The following is a 16,199-nucleotide window of genomic DNA, read 5'->3' on the forward strand; positions in this document are numbered from 1 at the left end:
CTAGTGCCCCAAAATGTTCTCCTACTTACATGGTGCATCAGGCATCCACAGGCTACAATGTTTAGGCTTGTAGCCCTTTCAGTTTCAGGTAGTATTTGTTAGACAGATAAGTGATAGTGCAAGGGACAAGGGGTAGACATCCTAGCCAGTCTGCAGGCTTATTTATACACAGCAGGTGTGCTGTTAAGATGCAATATAAAATTATATATAACTATCAAACCGGCAGCTCATGGAGTTCCTGGTAATGTTGCTCCTCCAATGTTATGGCCCATACTCACGAGGGACTTTTGTCGCCTCAACACGCGGCGCGCGCGTGTTGCGGCGACAGGTTGCCCGTGAGTATGGGCCGTCGCACGCCCGCGCGCCCCCGAACTGTCGCCCGTCGCTATGTCGCCATGCGATTGAAACTTTCAATCGCATGGCGACAGTCGCCGCTGCCCCCCCGCCGCAACTGTCGCTAGTCCGCGTGAGTACGCGGACTAGCGACAGCAACCTCCATTGAGGTTCACAGACCTTCCGGCGGGGGGAGGAGGAACGTCAGCGACAGCTTCCGCCTTGCCGCTGGTCCCTCTTCCGCATGTGTACGCGGAGGGACCTGGCGAGAAGCTGTCGCCGGCCTGTCGCCCACACGCTCACGTGTGCTGGCGACAGGCGAGTTTTGCAGCCCGTGAGTACGGGCCTTAACTCAGCACAGAGTCAAACTGCTGTTGAAACGCTTCTTACTTCATTAGAGATCCCTTACTAGCAGAGAAGTAATCCATGCATGAATTGCATTCTGTAACTGAAATGACGCTGGCAAGATTTTAGCTCAAGCTGTATGTTATGAAAAACTAGGGCGTGTTCATACTGTATGTGTACCATCTGCTTTGCATCACCTTCAATATTTATTTTCTGATGTGATATATATACGGTATATATGTTACGGCCAAAACCAGAAATCGGCCAATTCTAGAATTGGCCGGCCGTTTCTAGAACTGGCCGATTTGACGTCGGCCAAAGTCCAAAATGCTGGGAATTTCTGACATTGGCCGGCCAGTTCTAGAAACGGCCAAAGTCAGTCGGCCAAAGTCCAAAACGCACAAATCCCAGAACATCCTTGGTCCTGTCCAGCACCATGAATGGCACTCGGAACTTCCTCTCTGCTCTGAAATACACACAACAGCATAATAATCTTTTTTAAGAAAAGTATTTCTTAGTTACAGCTGATGCAAATCCTGCAATAAATCTGCAGTGTGTCTACATCCTGCTTTCTTAGGAGCAGACATATTGTTAACATCCTGTGCTTTTAAATTAGCTGCTCTGCTGTGGCAGTCAGGTGACAGGGGGAGAGATCAAATTACAGTGGTGATTAGTCACATATGAGGGGGGATGCATGGCTAGGGGTGTTTTGCATTGCTGGGGGTACTTTGCTGGGCGCTTTGCATGGTAGGGGGTCTTTGCTGGGGGGCTAGGCATGGCTGTGGGTGCTTTGGTGTGCACTTTGCATGGTCTGGGGGGGGGCTTTGCATTGCTGGGGGGTCTTAGCTGTGCACTTTGCATGGTGGTGGTGGTGGGGGGCAGCTTTGCATGGCTGGGGGGGGTCTTTGCAGTGTGCTTTGCATGGCTGGGGGTGCGTTGCTGTGCACTTTGCATGGTCTGGGGGGGGGGGTGCTTTGCTGTGCACTTTGCATGGTGGATGGGGGGCGGCTTTGCATGGCTGGGGGGGTCTTTGCTGGGTGATTTGCATGGTGGGGGGGGGGGCGGCTTAGCATGGCTTGGGGGGGGGGGTCTTTTCTGGGTGCTTTGCATGGTGGGGGGGGGGGCGGCTTTGCATGGCTGGGGGTGGGCTTTGCTGGGTGCCTTTTAGGCTGGGGGTGCTTTGCTGGGCTGAGGGCGGGGCTTTCCTGGAGGCTGCCAATGCCAGCACTAGTACTCTGACCTCTGATCAGGGCGACCACAGGAGGTGGAGAGAAGCAGAGCAGTGCACACGCGCGCGCTACCCGTCCGGACCCATACACTTCAATGCGGAAGTGTTCAATGATGTCACTTCTGCATTGAAGTGTATGCGTCCTGCGGGTCGCGTGGGATGCTGTCTCTCTCTGCTTCCCCGGTCCGGTCGCCCTGATCTGAGGTCTAGAACGGTATCGGTAAAGAGCGGGGCCTCCTGGCTGGCGGTGGGGAGGAGAGAGGAGAGCAGCTGGCGGGGGAGCGGTGCAGGAAACTTCAGGACTTGGCCGGCCAAGGTAAGTCACAACGCGTTCTGGCCGGCCAAAGTCCAAAGTTCCCAGGCATTTTGCATATTGGCCGGATCAGCCGCCCACTTCGCGTTGTGACCGGCCAGAACCCGAACTGGCCAGACTTCGGGTTCTGGCCGTAAAATATATACTAGACCTTAGGCCCATTACAATAACAGGTGCTAGGCCTTGGCTGCTACGCCCCTCACAACCTCTCCCCCCCCACTACATCGCCTGCACGGTCAGCGTGCATGTGCATGGCCGCTATGCATACGTGGCCGCTACACATACATGCCCCATAACACAACGCCCTCAACGTGCACGAATGACCGCAATGTGTGCGCACACGCCCGCCCCCTGCACCAGTCGTCCTGTGCGGTCTAAAGTCTGCCCACATGCCTAAACACACGGATACAGGAGGACGCAGGGACACAGGCAGATATATATATATATATATATATACTGTATATATATGAAAAGACAATGCACTACTGGCCAATGAGCTTGGAACTACATGGAGCTAGTCCTGAAATTAAGTTTGTAAGCTGGTTAACAAATTTAGAAAGCTGAACATGGCCATTTTACTTTACAGTAACAGCACTTACCAAATACCCTATGGGAGACCTTTTACTTTTAGAAAAGTTCTCCAGCTCCTCCCAGTCTTCCTTCTCTGCTAGTGCAGTTAACTTCAGCCACCAGTATCTAAAATATAAGAGAGAGTTTAAAGGACCAGTATCCCGAATGTGTTTTCTGTTTTTTTATTGTGCAGTATGAAAAATAAAAACTTATTTTATTCATTCAATCCCCCCCCCCTCTGTATTGGTGACGGTGACGTGGGATACACTAATGCAGTATAGGGGTTTAAAAGCAGCAGTTGCAAAGTAGAAATACCGCTCTCACCCCTGCTTCCGTCGGCCGCTCCAAACGAGCACTGATATAGCCGTTCACAGACACAGCAGAAGCACCTGTCATATTGACAGGTGACGTCACCGCTATCCACACAGGAAGCCTGCAGTGTTGACCTTCAGAGTCCCGTCTGCGCAGGCACTGCTGGGAACACCTATTGAGGCCAAGAGACTTGCGCAGATTCGCAGTCTATGCCGCTCTCTGCGCTGGAGCGGTTACATTTGTAGATAAGCACAGCGCAAGAGTGTAGTGGGGATAGACCCTGCCTTGAGCAGTTGCGAGGCAGATGATATGCGTAGCTGTATTTTTGGTAATCAAATGTTTTTATAGTACATCAATGCAATATTAATTCATTATGGTCAAGTAATTTTAAAGTATAAACATATATTTTTATAAATAGATGCACCCAAGATGTAATTTGCTAAATTTTACCTTTGTAAATTTGCCTACCTATTTCAACTAAACTCCACTTGGATCTCCAGTAATATATGCATCAGTCTGTGTTTTTTTTTTTTTTTAATATTACTCTTGTCAGACTTCCCAGGTATACAGTATATGTCACAACTTGCGCCAACTACATTATAATTACCCTCTTTTATGCCTCAACGTAAAACACCATATGTAGACATTTGTGAGCCCAATGTATTATTTCAAGTGTGACTTAGATTATTATTTCTATCATGTATTTATATACCTTCTTGTATATAAACTCTTTGATGTGCATGATATGATCCTAATGGATTCCCCATTCAACAGTGACTACAATGTAGTCACTGTTAACTGTTGTCCCAAGTATTGCAGTCAGCACCTTGTGATACTGGCTGTGTATGTAGAAATTTCATCTATAGTGTTCTGTACAGATTGACTGTAAAGATGAACTCCTGGTATATATGAAAGTGCAATATTTTACCTACTTGGGAATTCATTTAAAAACCTTGTCTGTATCATTAACCACCCTAGCGTTCTAATTCCCCAGGAATTCCATGCAAAAAGTGGTACAATTAATTTTCATAACCTTTTTTCCTGTAACTTACCAAAATGAGTCAAGCAAGAGTTTAACATACATTATGAGTATAATGAAAGTGTCAAACACAAATTCTTGTCAAAAAATAAAATAAAGTTTATTAAATGACAAACCGAAATAGCTTGCATTTTTAATCAATGCAGAAATAAATAAATGGAGGCAGAAAAAAAAATATACAGTACAGAGGTTTACCCCTAAAACACCTCCTTTGTGTGGTACACTTTGAAGCAAGGGATTGCACAAAGTGCCATATCACAGTCCGGGCAATATGTATGGGTCTCCTAGCGCATGTTTTTACCCGTCAGGGCCTTTTTTGAGTATGCACATGGCCCGCTTGTCCCTCCACCGCAGAGCCATGATTTTGCCCTTCTGCCAAGCAACAACCTCTCCTTTCTTCAGCTTCCTGGCAGAAAAGGCCAGTGGCATATAGCATCGGTTAGGCCTCACCGTACCATATGCGTCAGTCTTGTGCTGGATCAGGTGGTCGTACAGTTCTGGGGAGGTATAAAAATTGTCCGTAGTAAGACAGTACCCCTAATCCAGCAATGGCTCGATAAGCGTGAGCACAGAGGAGGTAGCACACCCAAACTCACTATAGTGCAGTGCAAATTTGGTGCCTTTGCCTGTGTAGATAACGGATTTCCAGATGTATGCGGACTTGGCCTCACAGAGCATGAAGGACTTCATCCCAAAGTGGGCCCTTTTGGATGCAATAAACTGCAACCCAGCTGAGTCTCCCCTTGTACGCCATGAGACTTTTGTCCACAGTGATGTCTCGATTCGGTACATAGACACCCCTGAAGTTGGCAACAATGAGCTGGTATATCTCCCAGATCTTCTTCAGCTTGGAAGCAGGATGGGTGGCCTCATTGTTGCTGAAGTGCAGGTACTTCATGATGAGGGTGAAGAGGGGCTTGGACATAAGAGATCCAAAGAAAGGTGTGGTGAGGATCTTGTTAGTGGTTCAGTACCACTTCTGCAGCGGCTTTTCCAACACTCCCTGGAGGATGATAAGGCCCAGGAACACCCAGATGTCATCGCAGGTGACAGGTTCCCATTTCCTGCTCCTAGAGAACCTGCTTTGAGGAGCATCATGCTGCTGTGCTGCATATTGATTGGTCTCTTCCACAATCCTCTGGATGACCTCATCAGTGAGGACAGTGGGCTGTGGTTACATGTGATCTTCTGCCCAGGTACCCCAGTGAAACGGAACCTGGGTGGCGGAGCCTGCGACAGACTCTCCAGCTCACACCAAGTGCGTGCAACACTCACTGGCTCCTCGTCACCGTGACTGCTCTCGGACTCTGAAGACAGGTCCCCGGGAATCTCACTGTCTGTAGATTCCTCAACGAGTGACTGCTCACTGTCGCTTCCCTCCAGGACATCCAGCAGCTCCTGGTCACACAGACGTCTCCGGGAGCTCGAGGCCATGACCCCAAGCAGGATACAGGGTCAAAGGTCAGCGACAGGAAAAAAAAATATCCATCAAAGGCAAGCACACAAAGATTACAGCAGTCTTTAGAAAGACTAGAACTGCAATACTGTATGAAGCAAAGGGAGGAAATCACTATCAAAGCACAGAAATCACAAGAGTTAGCTGACAAGCAGACTAGCAATTGGACACTGAGGACACTAAAAGAGGAAGAAGTAGTAACAGTACACCCTTTTTATACTGTGTACAGGTGTTTGCTAACAACTTTGAATTACTGAATTAATGTGATTGGATTAACTGTGGCTGTGTGTACTGATGTAAGTACTGATGTAATTCATGCGCCGCCCAGCAGGGGGTGCATGATCGCATCATGGGAAGGAGCTGGGCATCGCCATCTTGCCTTTCAGGTGATCAGGCCAGAGGAGAGGGAAGGGAAGCCCAGGAGGGAGAAGCGCGCAGAGACCGCAGCAGCTGCTGGATGCAGCGAAAGCGCAGCTGGTCAGAGCGGCGAGTGCCTAGAACTGCATGACGAGCTGAGCTCGTCTAACGTTTTCAGCAAGTTTTGTTTGGACGAGCTCAGCTCGTCCGTAATGCTAGGCTGGTTAAACACAGGTGACCAAATCTGTTGTTCTATCAATTTTCTGAAATCCTCTACATGTTAGGCCAGACTGGAAGGGCAAGGATCACCACTGTGACAAAGGCACTAATGCACTTTGCTACTAGCCTAAAGCCCCATACATACATTGATTCCACCAGTGATGACCTAAATGAAAGTGGAGGTTAAAGAACAAGCGACACCCATACTAAAATAACCTAGAAATAAAAAACACATATATAAGTAGATAAATACTAGTTCTACTTACATAACAGATGTATTGGGCTATCCACGTAATGATTCCTGTGAATTTTATAAAGGAAAAGCAGAAAAACCTATTCTAGGCAGCGTCTATCTTGCTAAGCTAACACTGACATAATATACTCCCTGACTCTTGTCCCCCCCCCCCCCCCCTTCACTTGCTCATTGTGTATTCATTTGCTGCCCTCCTTCCAGAGCCTTCAGACACTCCCACTGAGGTGTATACTAGGAACTGCACTGTCTTTTTCTTTTTTCCTCCAATCGCTGAGTTACCTCAGCCTTGCTTGTAAACACAAGTGTGCAGAGGATCATGTTTCAGATAGGCTAGGCAGGGAAATAAATGGAAGAGGAATATATTATAGATAAAAAGAACCCCCAGCATTCAACTGTTTGGCACTGACTACTAAAGGGCCAGTGCTCCTAAAGTATTTGATAACGCCAAACCATAACAGCAGAAAAAGTTTTGCAAGTTTTGAATGCAGGATTAGCATCTTTATCACTGAATACACTCAGACCAGTTGCTGTTGAAATTTGAATTTTATGGTGACAATACCGCTTTAAACTTCTTGCGGGTTATAAAAATTTTGTTTTTATTGCACGCAGCTAGCACTTTTCTAGCTGCGTGCATATTCCGATCGCCGCCGCCACGGCGCCACCCGCCGCACCGCCCCCCCCCCTCCAGACCCCTTGCGCAGCCTGGCCAATCAGTGCCAGGCAGCGCTGAGGGGTGGATCGGGATTCCCTCTGACGTCCCAACGTCCATGTCGCCCGGGGAAGCCCAGCAGGAAATCCCGTTCTGAACGGGATTTCCTGCTTACTCTGATCGCCGGATGCGATCGGAGTGGGTGGGGGGATGCCGCTGCTCAGTGGCTATCATGTAACGAGCCCTGGGCTCGCTACATGATTTACAAAAAAAAAAAAAAAGTGCTGTGCTGCCCCCTTGCCGCGGGAATTGGACCAGCAAGGGGGTTAAGAGAGGTAGGAAGCTTCCCTGCAGTGCCCAGAAACAAAACCATCTCCTACAAAACCCTGCTGCCACCAGCTGTTTCTTTCTGCTCTTTGATGATAGGAGATACCTGTACAAATTTCAAACTGATGTCTGAAACAGTCACAAACCACAAACTGATGTCTGAAACAGTCACAAACCACAAACTGATGTCCGTATGTACGTAATTTCTGGCTCCTTGCTAACTTGAGAGACAGCAGAATAAGCAGGTTGATGAACAGAGATGCTCAATATGTTAATAATCGCAGCTAGCATGGGCATTGTGTGCAGCTTGGATCTTTGACAGTCAAAATCAGTAGGAAGTGCCTCCGATTCCTCCAGTTCCAAGCTGCACATCATTTTCATTTAGTTTGCATGTAGAACCAAATTATTATCTCACTGAACAACTGTAGTGATGATCTCTCAGTAGGCTTGTTGCACAGCAGGTTTCATGAAGAACTACTTACTTAGTCACATACGCTGTGCAGAGCTCATTTTATGTCAGTTTGTTTCTTAACTTTAGCCCTATAACATAGAACATATGCTGACCCAGAGAGGTCTCTGCGCAGCATGTGACTATGGAAAATAATGCAATTTTATTTCAAATCAGCTGTAGGGATAGTAAGGTTTCCTGAACTCGTGTTTGTTAGCAAGGAGTATTCATGAGAGTGTGCAAAGGGTTGATTGATTTTGGTGTTTGACTGGCCACACCTCCTTTAGCACCTCCAATCTCCCTTATATAGGTGTCCTCATCTGGAAGAGAAGACTAGACTGTGTCTTTTCTGTAATTCTAAGAATTGTGAATAATCATATTACACTGCAAATATTCCTTTTCTATTATTCGTTTTTCATTTTAGTTATGTGGAGGACAAAATGTATGCTTATGTGCATTTGTCATTGTAAGTAGTGCAACATTTTATATCTCTCTGACACTGAATACAGATCTTTTTCATAAATAAAGATCGTAGTAAATAAAACATGCTTTGTGAAACAGATCATTACCTTTTTTCAGGAACTTTAAATTCTTTATAAAGTTGTTCAGCCTTTTTCTGCATACCATCAAGTATCAAGTTGTAGAGTGTATCATGCAGCGAGGTATCCAGATAAGGCTTATCCACTTTTTCTTGTAGTGAACGCTGAAACCTCAACAATTTAATCTGATCCTCTGTAACCTACAAAATACACAGTTTGCTACAGATGCATAAAGAGTACGGTTGGTAACGCAATTTACAATCAGGATGGCTTGGATCTGAATCACTGAGTTTCCTGTATAGTATACATATATAATTAGTGGGATATGGAAATAAAAATAAAAACTGATTTGGCACTTCAGAGCTTCTATACATGAAATTCCATAATTCAGGTCTGAAAGAAAAATAGTCTGAAGGTACCCATACACTGTGATCAAATCTGTCATAGACTGATGCTCTATTATGGCAGCCCGATTACAATTTCAATATAATATTTGTCCAAATTTTTTCAAATTATTGATTGTACTGAACAGAGGATCTTGCTAGAAAAGGGGGAGGTTGCATGAAGGTATATCCATGGCTTCCAAGATAATAGAGATCCACCAGGGCCCCATTTCCCTGTCGAGTACACACAATGGAAAGAGAGAGCTCTTATAAAATTATACAAAGCCTTTATTGTAATCACTTTTAAAATATTAAAAAGAACAGTCCCCGAAGTAAAAGAGTGCTCTCCCCATTATAAGAAGAAATCACATTAATAGACTACATATCCCATCATGCGTTGCAGCGGATGAGGACGTGCAACATCATAGGGGGTACTTTGAGCTGTGGTACTGCTGTGACAGGCCTACATATAGATGGGGGGGGGGGGGCTAGGGAGTAGCCCCCTGTAGTAAAGGGTAAGGGAGCGCTCGATAATTATTTTTTTTTATATATTGCACACAGCTAGCACTTTGCTAGCTGCGTGCATATCTCGATCGCCGCTACCCGCCGTACCGCCCCCCCCCCCCCCCCCCGACCCCTTGCGCAGCCTGGTCAATCAGTGCCAGGCAGCGTTGGGGGGTGGATAGGGATTCCCTCTGACGTACCGACGTCCGTGACATTGGTGACGTCATCCCGCCCCGTCGCCATGGCGATGGGGGAAGCCGAGCAGGAAATCCCGTTCTGAACGGGATTTCCTGCTTGCAAAGATCGCCGGCAGCGATCGAAGTATGTAGGGGGATGCCGCTTGTCAGCGGCTATAATAATGGCAGTATTTTGTATAGCGCCTTTCTCCTGTCGGACTCAAAGCGCTTGCGAGGCAGCCACTAGAGCGCACTCAGTAGGCAGTAGCAGTGTTAGGGAGACTTGCCCAAGAAACTCCTTACTGAAATAGGTGCTGGCTTACTGAACAGGCAGAGCCGAGATTTGAACCCAGGTCTCCTGTGTCAGAGGCTGAGCCCTTAACCATTACACTATCCAGCCACTGGCTATCATGTAGCTAGCGCTAGGCTAGCTACATGAATTAAAAAAAAAAAAAAAAAAAAATGCTACGCCGCCCCCTTGCCGATATAATTGGAACGGCAAGGGGGTTAATGAAAAAAGGAGAATAAAATTTTTTCATCCTAACACGGCAATAAAAAAAAACAAATATGCGCGCACACGCACACACACACACACACACACACACACACACACACACACACACACACACACACACACACACGTTAATTCATGTATGAATAGTATATACCCACCTTGGAAGCCCATTCATTTTTTGCTTTGTTATATTCATCTACAGCATTTTGCAGCTCTGCAACACGGCTTTCAACACGCTGTACAAGAAAGAAAACAAAGACTAGTTAAAGTAGGAAGATCTGAGCTCTGTGTGTAGGGTTGTCATGAGACTGTGGACCATGTTCATTCAGGTCTGTAATTTTCATATTAATCTATAATGTCTAATATAATAATCTAATAAGGTTTTAAAGGAAATCCTAACTTTTGTGTGAAAAAAACAACCTGTTTCAATAATTTTTATTGGAGTTTTTCTTTTTAACATATAGTGATATACAAACAGGTAGTGAATGTTATTAAAATGAATACGGTACATAACAAACATAACATACATAAATGAGTTACATATCAACAATACAGAGTTATACATCTGTGAATGATAATATACCGTAGTTTCTGTATAACCAAATTTATCCTAGGTGATTCATTCTATTGTTTGGTTACTACACCTCTATCATTGATCATCAGGATAAGATAAATTTGCGTATTTATGTTTACTACGCGTAAAACTTAATCTTTAACTATACTAATAATGTGAGATTACATTACAAAGCACGCGGATATGTATGGTGGAAAAGCGTAAACGCGTATTTATAGCCAATGGAGTTGAGGTACTCTGTAACGCGTAACTGTATGGTTATCACGCGTAGGAAAAAAAAAACCTAAGTCCACCCAGGAGAACTATACGTATTGTAATTTCAGCAAGACCCAACAATCTACCTGCTGCGGAGATAGAGATGCCGAACTCCTGCTGTGTGAGGTAGCTGAGCTGATTGAGTATCTAAACAAAAAGTGGTAACTGGGTGTGTCTAAAGATTAAATGCTAAAAGGTGTAAAAATGGAGGTTTGGCCATGCAGTTGTTGCCATGGTTGCAAGTAAGCATATTTTGAATTATCTGTCTTGTCTTGAAATGCATAGTTCGCAATAGAATGGAGTGTAAAGGTAATTTTAATACCAAAATAGCTTATGCAGCAGACATGTCATATAGATTTTTTTAATAAAAGATTAGCATTCTAACCACTTCGCCATATCTGGACGCATATATCCGTCCAGATAGGCAGTGGTGCTGCAGCCGTGTGGTGCGCGCGATCGGGCGCGCGCCCGCGCGCGCTCCCGCTGCCTCTCGCTGCCCCCCCGATCAGTGAATGGGAATATAATTCCCATTCACCGATCTAAGTCCCCGGCAAAAATACCGACGCTTTCTCATCAGAGAGCGTGGTATTTCTGCCCCCAGGAAACTTCTTCTCTTCTCATTAGTTCCTAGATGCGACATCGTTCGCATCTAGGAATTTTTTGAATGTGGCCATCTTGTGGCCAAATAGTAAACTGCACCCACATACCTGTATTGAATAAAAAAATACATTACATTACATCTAAAATTGGCTATTTACCTCCCAAACTAAAATTACCCAAATACATTTTTGTATTAAAAAAAAAATAAAAAAAATTACAATTAAAAAAAAAAAAAAACTACATAAATAGTTACCTAAGGGTCTGAACTTTTTAAATATACATGTCAAGAGAGTATCTTATTAATTTTTTTAAAATTATAAGCTTGTAAATAGTGATGGACGCAAATTGAAAAAATGCACCTTTATTTCTAAATAAAATATCGGCGCCATAAATTGTGATAGGGATGTCATTTAAATGGTGTAATAAGCGGGACAAATGGGCACATAAAATGCATGGGTTTTAATTACTGTAGCATGTATTAATTTTAAACTATAATGGCCCAAAACTGAGAAATAATGATTTTTTTTCCATTTCTATCTTAATCTTCCTGTTAAAATGTATTTACAGTAAAGTGGCTCTTAGCAAAATGTACTACCTAAAGAAAGCCTAATTAGTGGCGGAAAAAACGAGATATAGATCAATTAATTTTGATAAGTAGCGATAAAGTTATTAGCGAATTAATGGGAGGTGAACATTGCTCGGATGCATAAGATTTTCGAAGCTGTAGGCTGAAGTGTTTAAGTTAAACCAACATATCGCAGCTCCTTCCCTAACACTGGATGTTATTTTCCATATTGAGAGCATAAGTGTAATTTAATCCTTGTCCTGTCTATGCGGCAACTGCCATATTACCGAAAGTAATAATGATTTGTACATAGTGTGCCACCTTTTTTTTTTTTACAGTTAAAGGGAAGGTTCAGGGACTAGCTAAAAAAAATAAAAATCCATTTCCACTTATCTGGGGCTTCCTCCAGCCCGTGGCAGGCAGGAGGTGCCCTCGGCGCCGCTCCGCAGGCTCCCGGTGGCCGACCCGACCTGGCCAGGCCGGCGGCCAGGTCGGGCCTCTTCTGCGCTCCATGGTGCGTTCCACGCCGGCGCGCTGACGTCATCGGACGTCCTCCGGGTTGTACTGCGCAGGCTCAGAACTACTGAGCCTGCGCAGTACAGCCCGGAGGACGTCCGATGACGTCAGCGCGCCGGCGTGGAACGCACCATTGAGCGCAGAAGAGGCCCGACCTGGCCGCCGGCCTGGCCAGGTCGGGTCGGCCACTGGAGACCACCGGGAGCCTGCGGAGCGGCGCCGAAGGCACCTCCTGCCTGCCACGGGCTGGAGGAAGCCCCAGGTAAGTGGAAATGGATTTTTATTTTTTTTTAGCTAGTCCCTGAATCTTCCCTTTAAAATATATTGAATTTTTTATAAGGTGTACAACAGAGAGACAAAAGTAGCACATAATGATTTGAACATACACTGTGCGATAACAAAAGCACAATAATATAACAATCTGTAGTACAGCGGGTTCCAGTATGTGCAGCAACATTACAGTGTAAATAGCAAGTTACAGTGTATATCTTTATACAGGAACTCAGTAGCACTAGTAGCTCTTGATCTCATAGTGCTATAAAAAAAAAAAAAAAAACGAACAAATGCCACCTTTACTGTATGTTTCTATACACACTTACCACTATATACAGTATTTTTAAATATGTGACATATTATATTTTGAATTACTTCGCTATTTTTACATTTTGGTGTGTCACTTATGTGCTTTAAATGCACCTTAACGGAATACTGTAGGTGGGTCGGAGGAAAAAGGAGTTGAACTTACCCGGGGCTTCTAATGGTCCCCCGCAGACATCCTGTGCCTGCGCAGCCACTCACCGATGCTCCGGCTCCACCTCCGGTTCACTTCTGGAATTTCACACTTTAAATTCAGAAAATCACTGTGCCTACGTTGCCGTGTCCTCACTCTCACTGATGTCACCAGGAGCGTACTGCGCAGGCCCAGTATGGTCTGTGCCTGCGCAGTACACTCCTGGTGACATCAGCGGGAGCGATAACATGGCAACACAGGAGGTGGTTTTCAGATTTTAAAGTCTGAGATTCCAGAAATGAACCAGAGGTGGGGTCGAGCATCGGTGAGTGGCTGCACGGGCACAGGATGTCTGCGAGGGACCAGTAGAAGCCCCGGGTAACTTCAACTCATTTTCCCCCGACCCCCCTACAGGATTCCTTTTAAAAAAATTACAAAGTGCCTGAACTTGAAAACTCAACAATTACAGTTTTGTATTTGTAAGACTTCTATGAACAAGCCAAGGCAGCCAAAAATGTTTGCACAAATGAACCTCAAGAGAACTTAAAATGCGGAATGTATTACCACAGGAAGTAGTTATGGCAAGTGTTTGTCTGCTTTTAAAGAGGGCTTGAATGCGCTCTACATTTAAGGACATCCACAGCTATAATTACTAGGTAATTACCAGCAGTGGTGATCTAAGGATATTATCTGACTGCCATCTGGAGTTGGGAAGGATTTGTTTTCCCTTTTAGGGCTAATTGGTCGAAGCCCTGTAAGAGTTTATCCATCTTCTGGATCAACTGAGACATGTAAGGGAGCAGGCTAGTGTTAGTGCTGTGCTAGTAATACACTTTCTGTTAGAACTCGATATGCAGGGTGAGTGGTGCAGGAGGGACATCACGCGGCAGACTGGGGAGACCAATGCTCTCAGCCAAATCTATTTGCCAGGCAGATTGCTGAGGGGGTACGGAGGCTGCTGTACACACCCTGGATTCTCAGGCCACCTCACCAGAGTTTCATCTAGCATGTGTAAAGGGCTTTACTCTTAAAGAGGAGCTGTTAGGTATAAGGTCTCAGAGAAAATAAACACATATATCAGTAGCTAAAGATTGGCTGTACTTACATTACATATGCATTTCACTGTCCACGTTTGTACTTCACAGAATTTTTATATAGTATATGCAGAGATTGATGCTCCTGAGAGCTCATGGCAGGTTCCATGTTTTTCTGTCTTCTATGAAGCCAATTGTGTCGTCATGTCCTGCCTGCTTCCTGATCACAGAAAAGCTCGTACTGAATAACACAGTGTGCAGTGAATATTAATTAGCCATGTGGCTAGGAACAATAGCTGACTCCTGCAGTGTACTCTGCCCGGAGATTTATCAGTGCTACGCGCTGGACTGATTACAAGCTGCTTTAACGTCTCATTAGCAGCCGAGGGGAGGGCCCCAGAATGCTTTGCAGTATAGTATGCGGCTTGCGTCCTCTTGGGTCTAACAGCTTTGCTGATAAGCACACATCAAAGGTAAGAGAGATTTTTATCTTCACTAATGCCTTTTTGGCTTCCTTCTAAACTGTTTAACACAGGAGAATAGAGGTTTAAATTAGCTTCTGCAGCCTGACAGTTACTCTTTAACAAGAATACACAAAATTACTCTCCAAGTCACTTTACGAAATAAAGAATAAGAACAAACACACCTAAATGAAGAGGAAAGATAAGCAAAGAAGAAATACCTTTTCTGTGGAATAGCTGGCACCAACATGAAAGTTTCCTAGTTCTTGATGATTATCGTCTTGATTATAAAGATCTTTTAATGTTTCAGGTTCTTGATGCTTGCAGTACTGAGTATAAATGTAAATTAATATTTTTGTAATTCCAGTGATTACATCGTCAAGCAAACTGCCTCAATTGAGAGGGATCAAGCCGGTGCCAGTCTCTAGAGCAAGCACAGCTCTATCTGTCATCAATATGTCCAAACAAAGAAAAAGGAGGCAGCACCCAAATGGCCGGCTTTATAGCGCAGCCCTTTGGGTGCGACTTTCTTTTTCTTCGTCCCTTTTTCACAATTTCACCTCATGTTTATGCAAAACAATTATATGGTACCTTGAAGGAAGTTGAAGTCTGTTGTACAATAGCCGTGAAAGTGATGAGAAACCCAATACTAGTAGAAGATTTGCAAATTTAGTCTGGTTGGGTACTCAAGTCACTTAAAGGGTCACTTAAGTCACAAAAAAAAAAAAAAAGTGAGTTTTACTCACCTGGGGCTTCCATCAGCCCCCTGCAGCTGTCCGGTGCCCTCGCAGCCTCGCTCCAATCCTCCTGTCCCCGCCGGCGGCTACTTCAGGTTTCGGCGTCAGGCTGGGAACACGAGTGATTCTTTGCGTTCCTGGCCACAATAACACCCTCTATACTGCTATTGCGGCAAGGAAGGCCGCAATAGCAGTATAGAGGGTGCTATTGTGGCCAGGAACGCGAAGAATCACTCGTGTTCCCAGCCTGTCAGCGCCTGTCGCTGAAAACGGAAGTAGCCGCCAGCGGGGACAGGAGGATCGGAGCGAGGCTACGAGGGCACCGGACAGCTGCAGGGGGCTGGTGGAAGCCCCAGGTGAGTAAAACTCATTTTTTTGTGTGTGACTTAAGTGACCCTTTAACTCTACCCAGTGGACAGGGCAAACTTTTGTGGCTTTAAGATCAAATAACTAAAAATGGTTTCATAGTTTCAAGTTTACTTGGAGTATGGTATGGTATATGACTATACAAATAAAGCGTAGATCTACACATTGTAAAGCTTTAAAGGGGTTATGTGGTGGTCTGTAAAAACAAATGGTGTCACTTATTTGGAGCTTCAAACAGCCCCCTGCAGATATCCTGTCCCGAGCCATCACTCAAGAATCCTCCGTTCCCCGCCGCATTTCACCGTCCAATTATTCGTCTAACTAGACAAATGTCACTGCGGCTGCGCGCGTCCTCACTCCCGCTTGCATCTCCGTGAGCTTACTGCACAGTTCGAG

At 45.1% G+C, this 16,199-nt stretch overlaps 1 protein-coding gene and 1 long non-coding RNA gene across 3 annotated transcripts in view; one reads left to right on the forward strand and one right to left on the reverse strand.

Annotated features, from left to right (window-relative positions):
- Positions 1-16,199, reverse strand: part of VPS16 (VPS16 core subunit of CORVET and HOPS complexes) — a 165,995-nt gene that overhangs the window by 6,972 nt on the left and 142,824 nt on the right. For both annotated transcript variants that reach the window (XM_068244836.1, XM_068244837.1), the window contains 4 exons: positions 14,922-15,029; positions 10,124-10,201; positions 8,419-8,588; positions 2,819-2,915 (listed from right to left, as the gene is read on the reverse strand). In XM_068244836.1, coding sequence (XP_068100937.1) covers positions 2,819-2,915; positions 8,419-8,588; positions 10,124-10,201; positions 14,922-15,029 — 453 coding nt within the window. The remainder of the gene's footprint in view (positions 1-2,818; positions 2,916-8,418; positions 8,589-10,123; positions 10,202-14,921; positions 15,030-16,199) is intronic.
- Positions 10,168-16,199, forward strand: part of LOC137524689 (uncharacterized) — a 34,303-nt gene continuing 28,271 nt past the window's right edge. Inside the window, exon 1 of the long non-coding RNA XR_011022757.1 lies at positions 10,168-10,294. This is a non-coding gene — a long non-coding RNA (uncharacterized lncRNA). The remainder of the gene's footprint in view (positions 10,295-16,199) is intronic.

This window comes from Hyperolius riggenbachi, chromosome 7 (genome assembly GCF_040937935.1).
Source record: "Hyperolius riggenbachi isolate aHypRig1 chromosome 7, aHypRig1.pri, whole genome shotgun sequence".
Classification (NCBI taxonomy): domain Eukaryota; kingdom Metazoa; phylum Chordata; class Amphibia; order Anura; family Hyperoliidae; genus Hyperolius; species Hyperolius riggenbachi.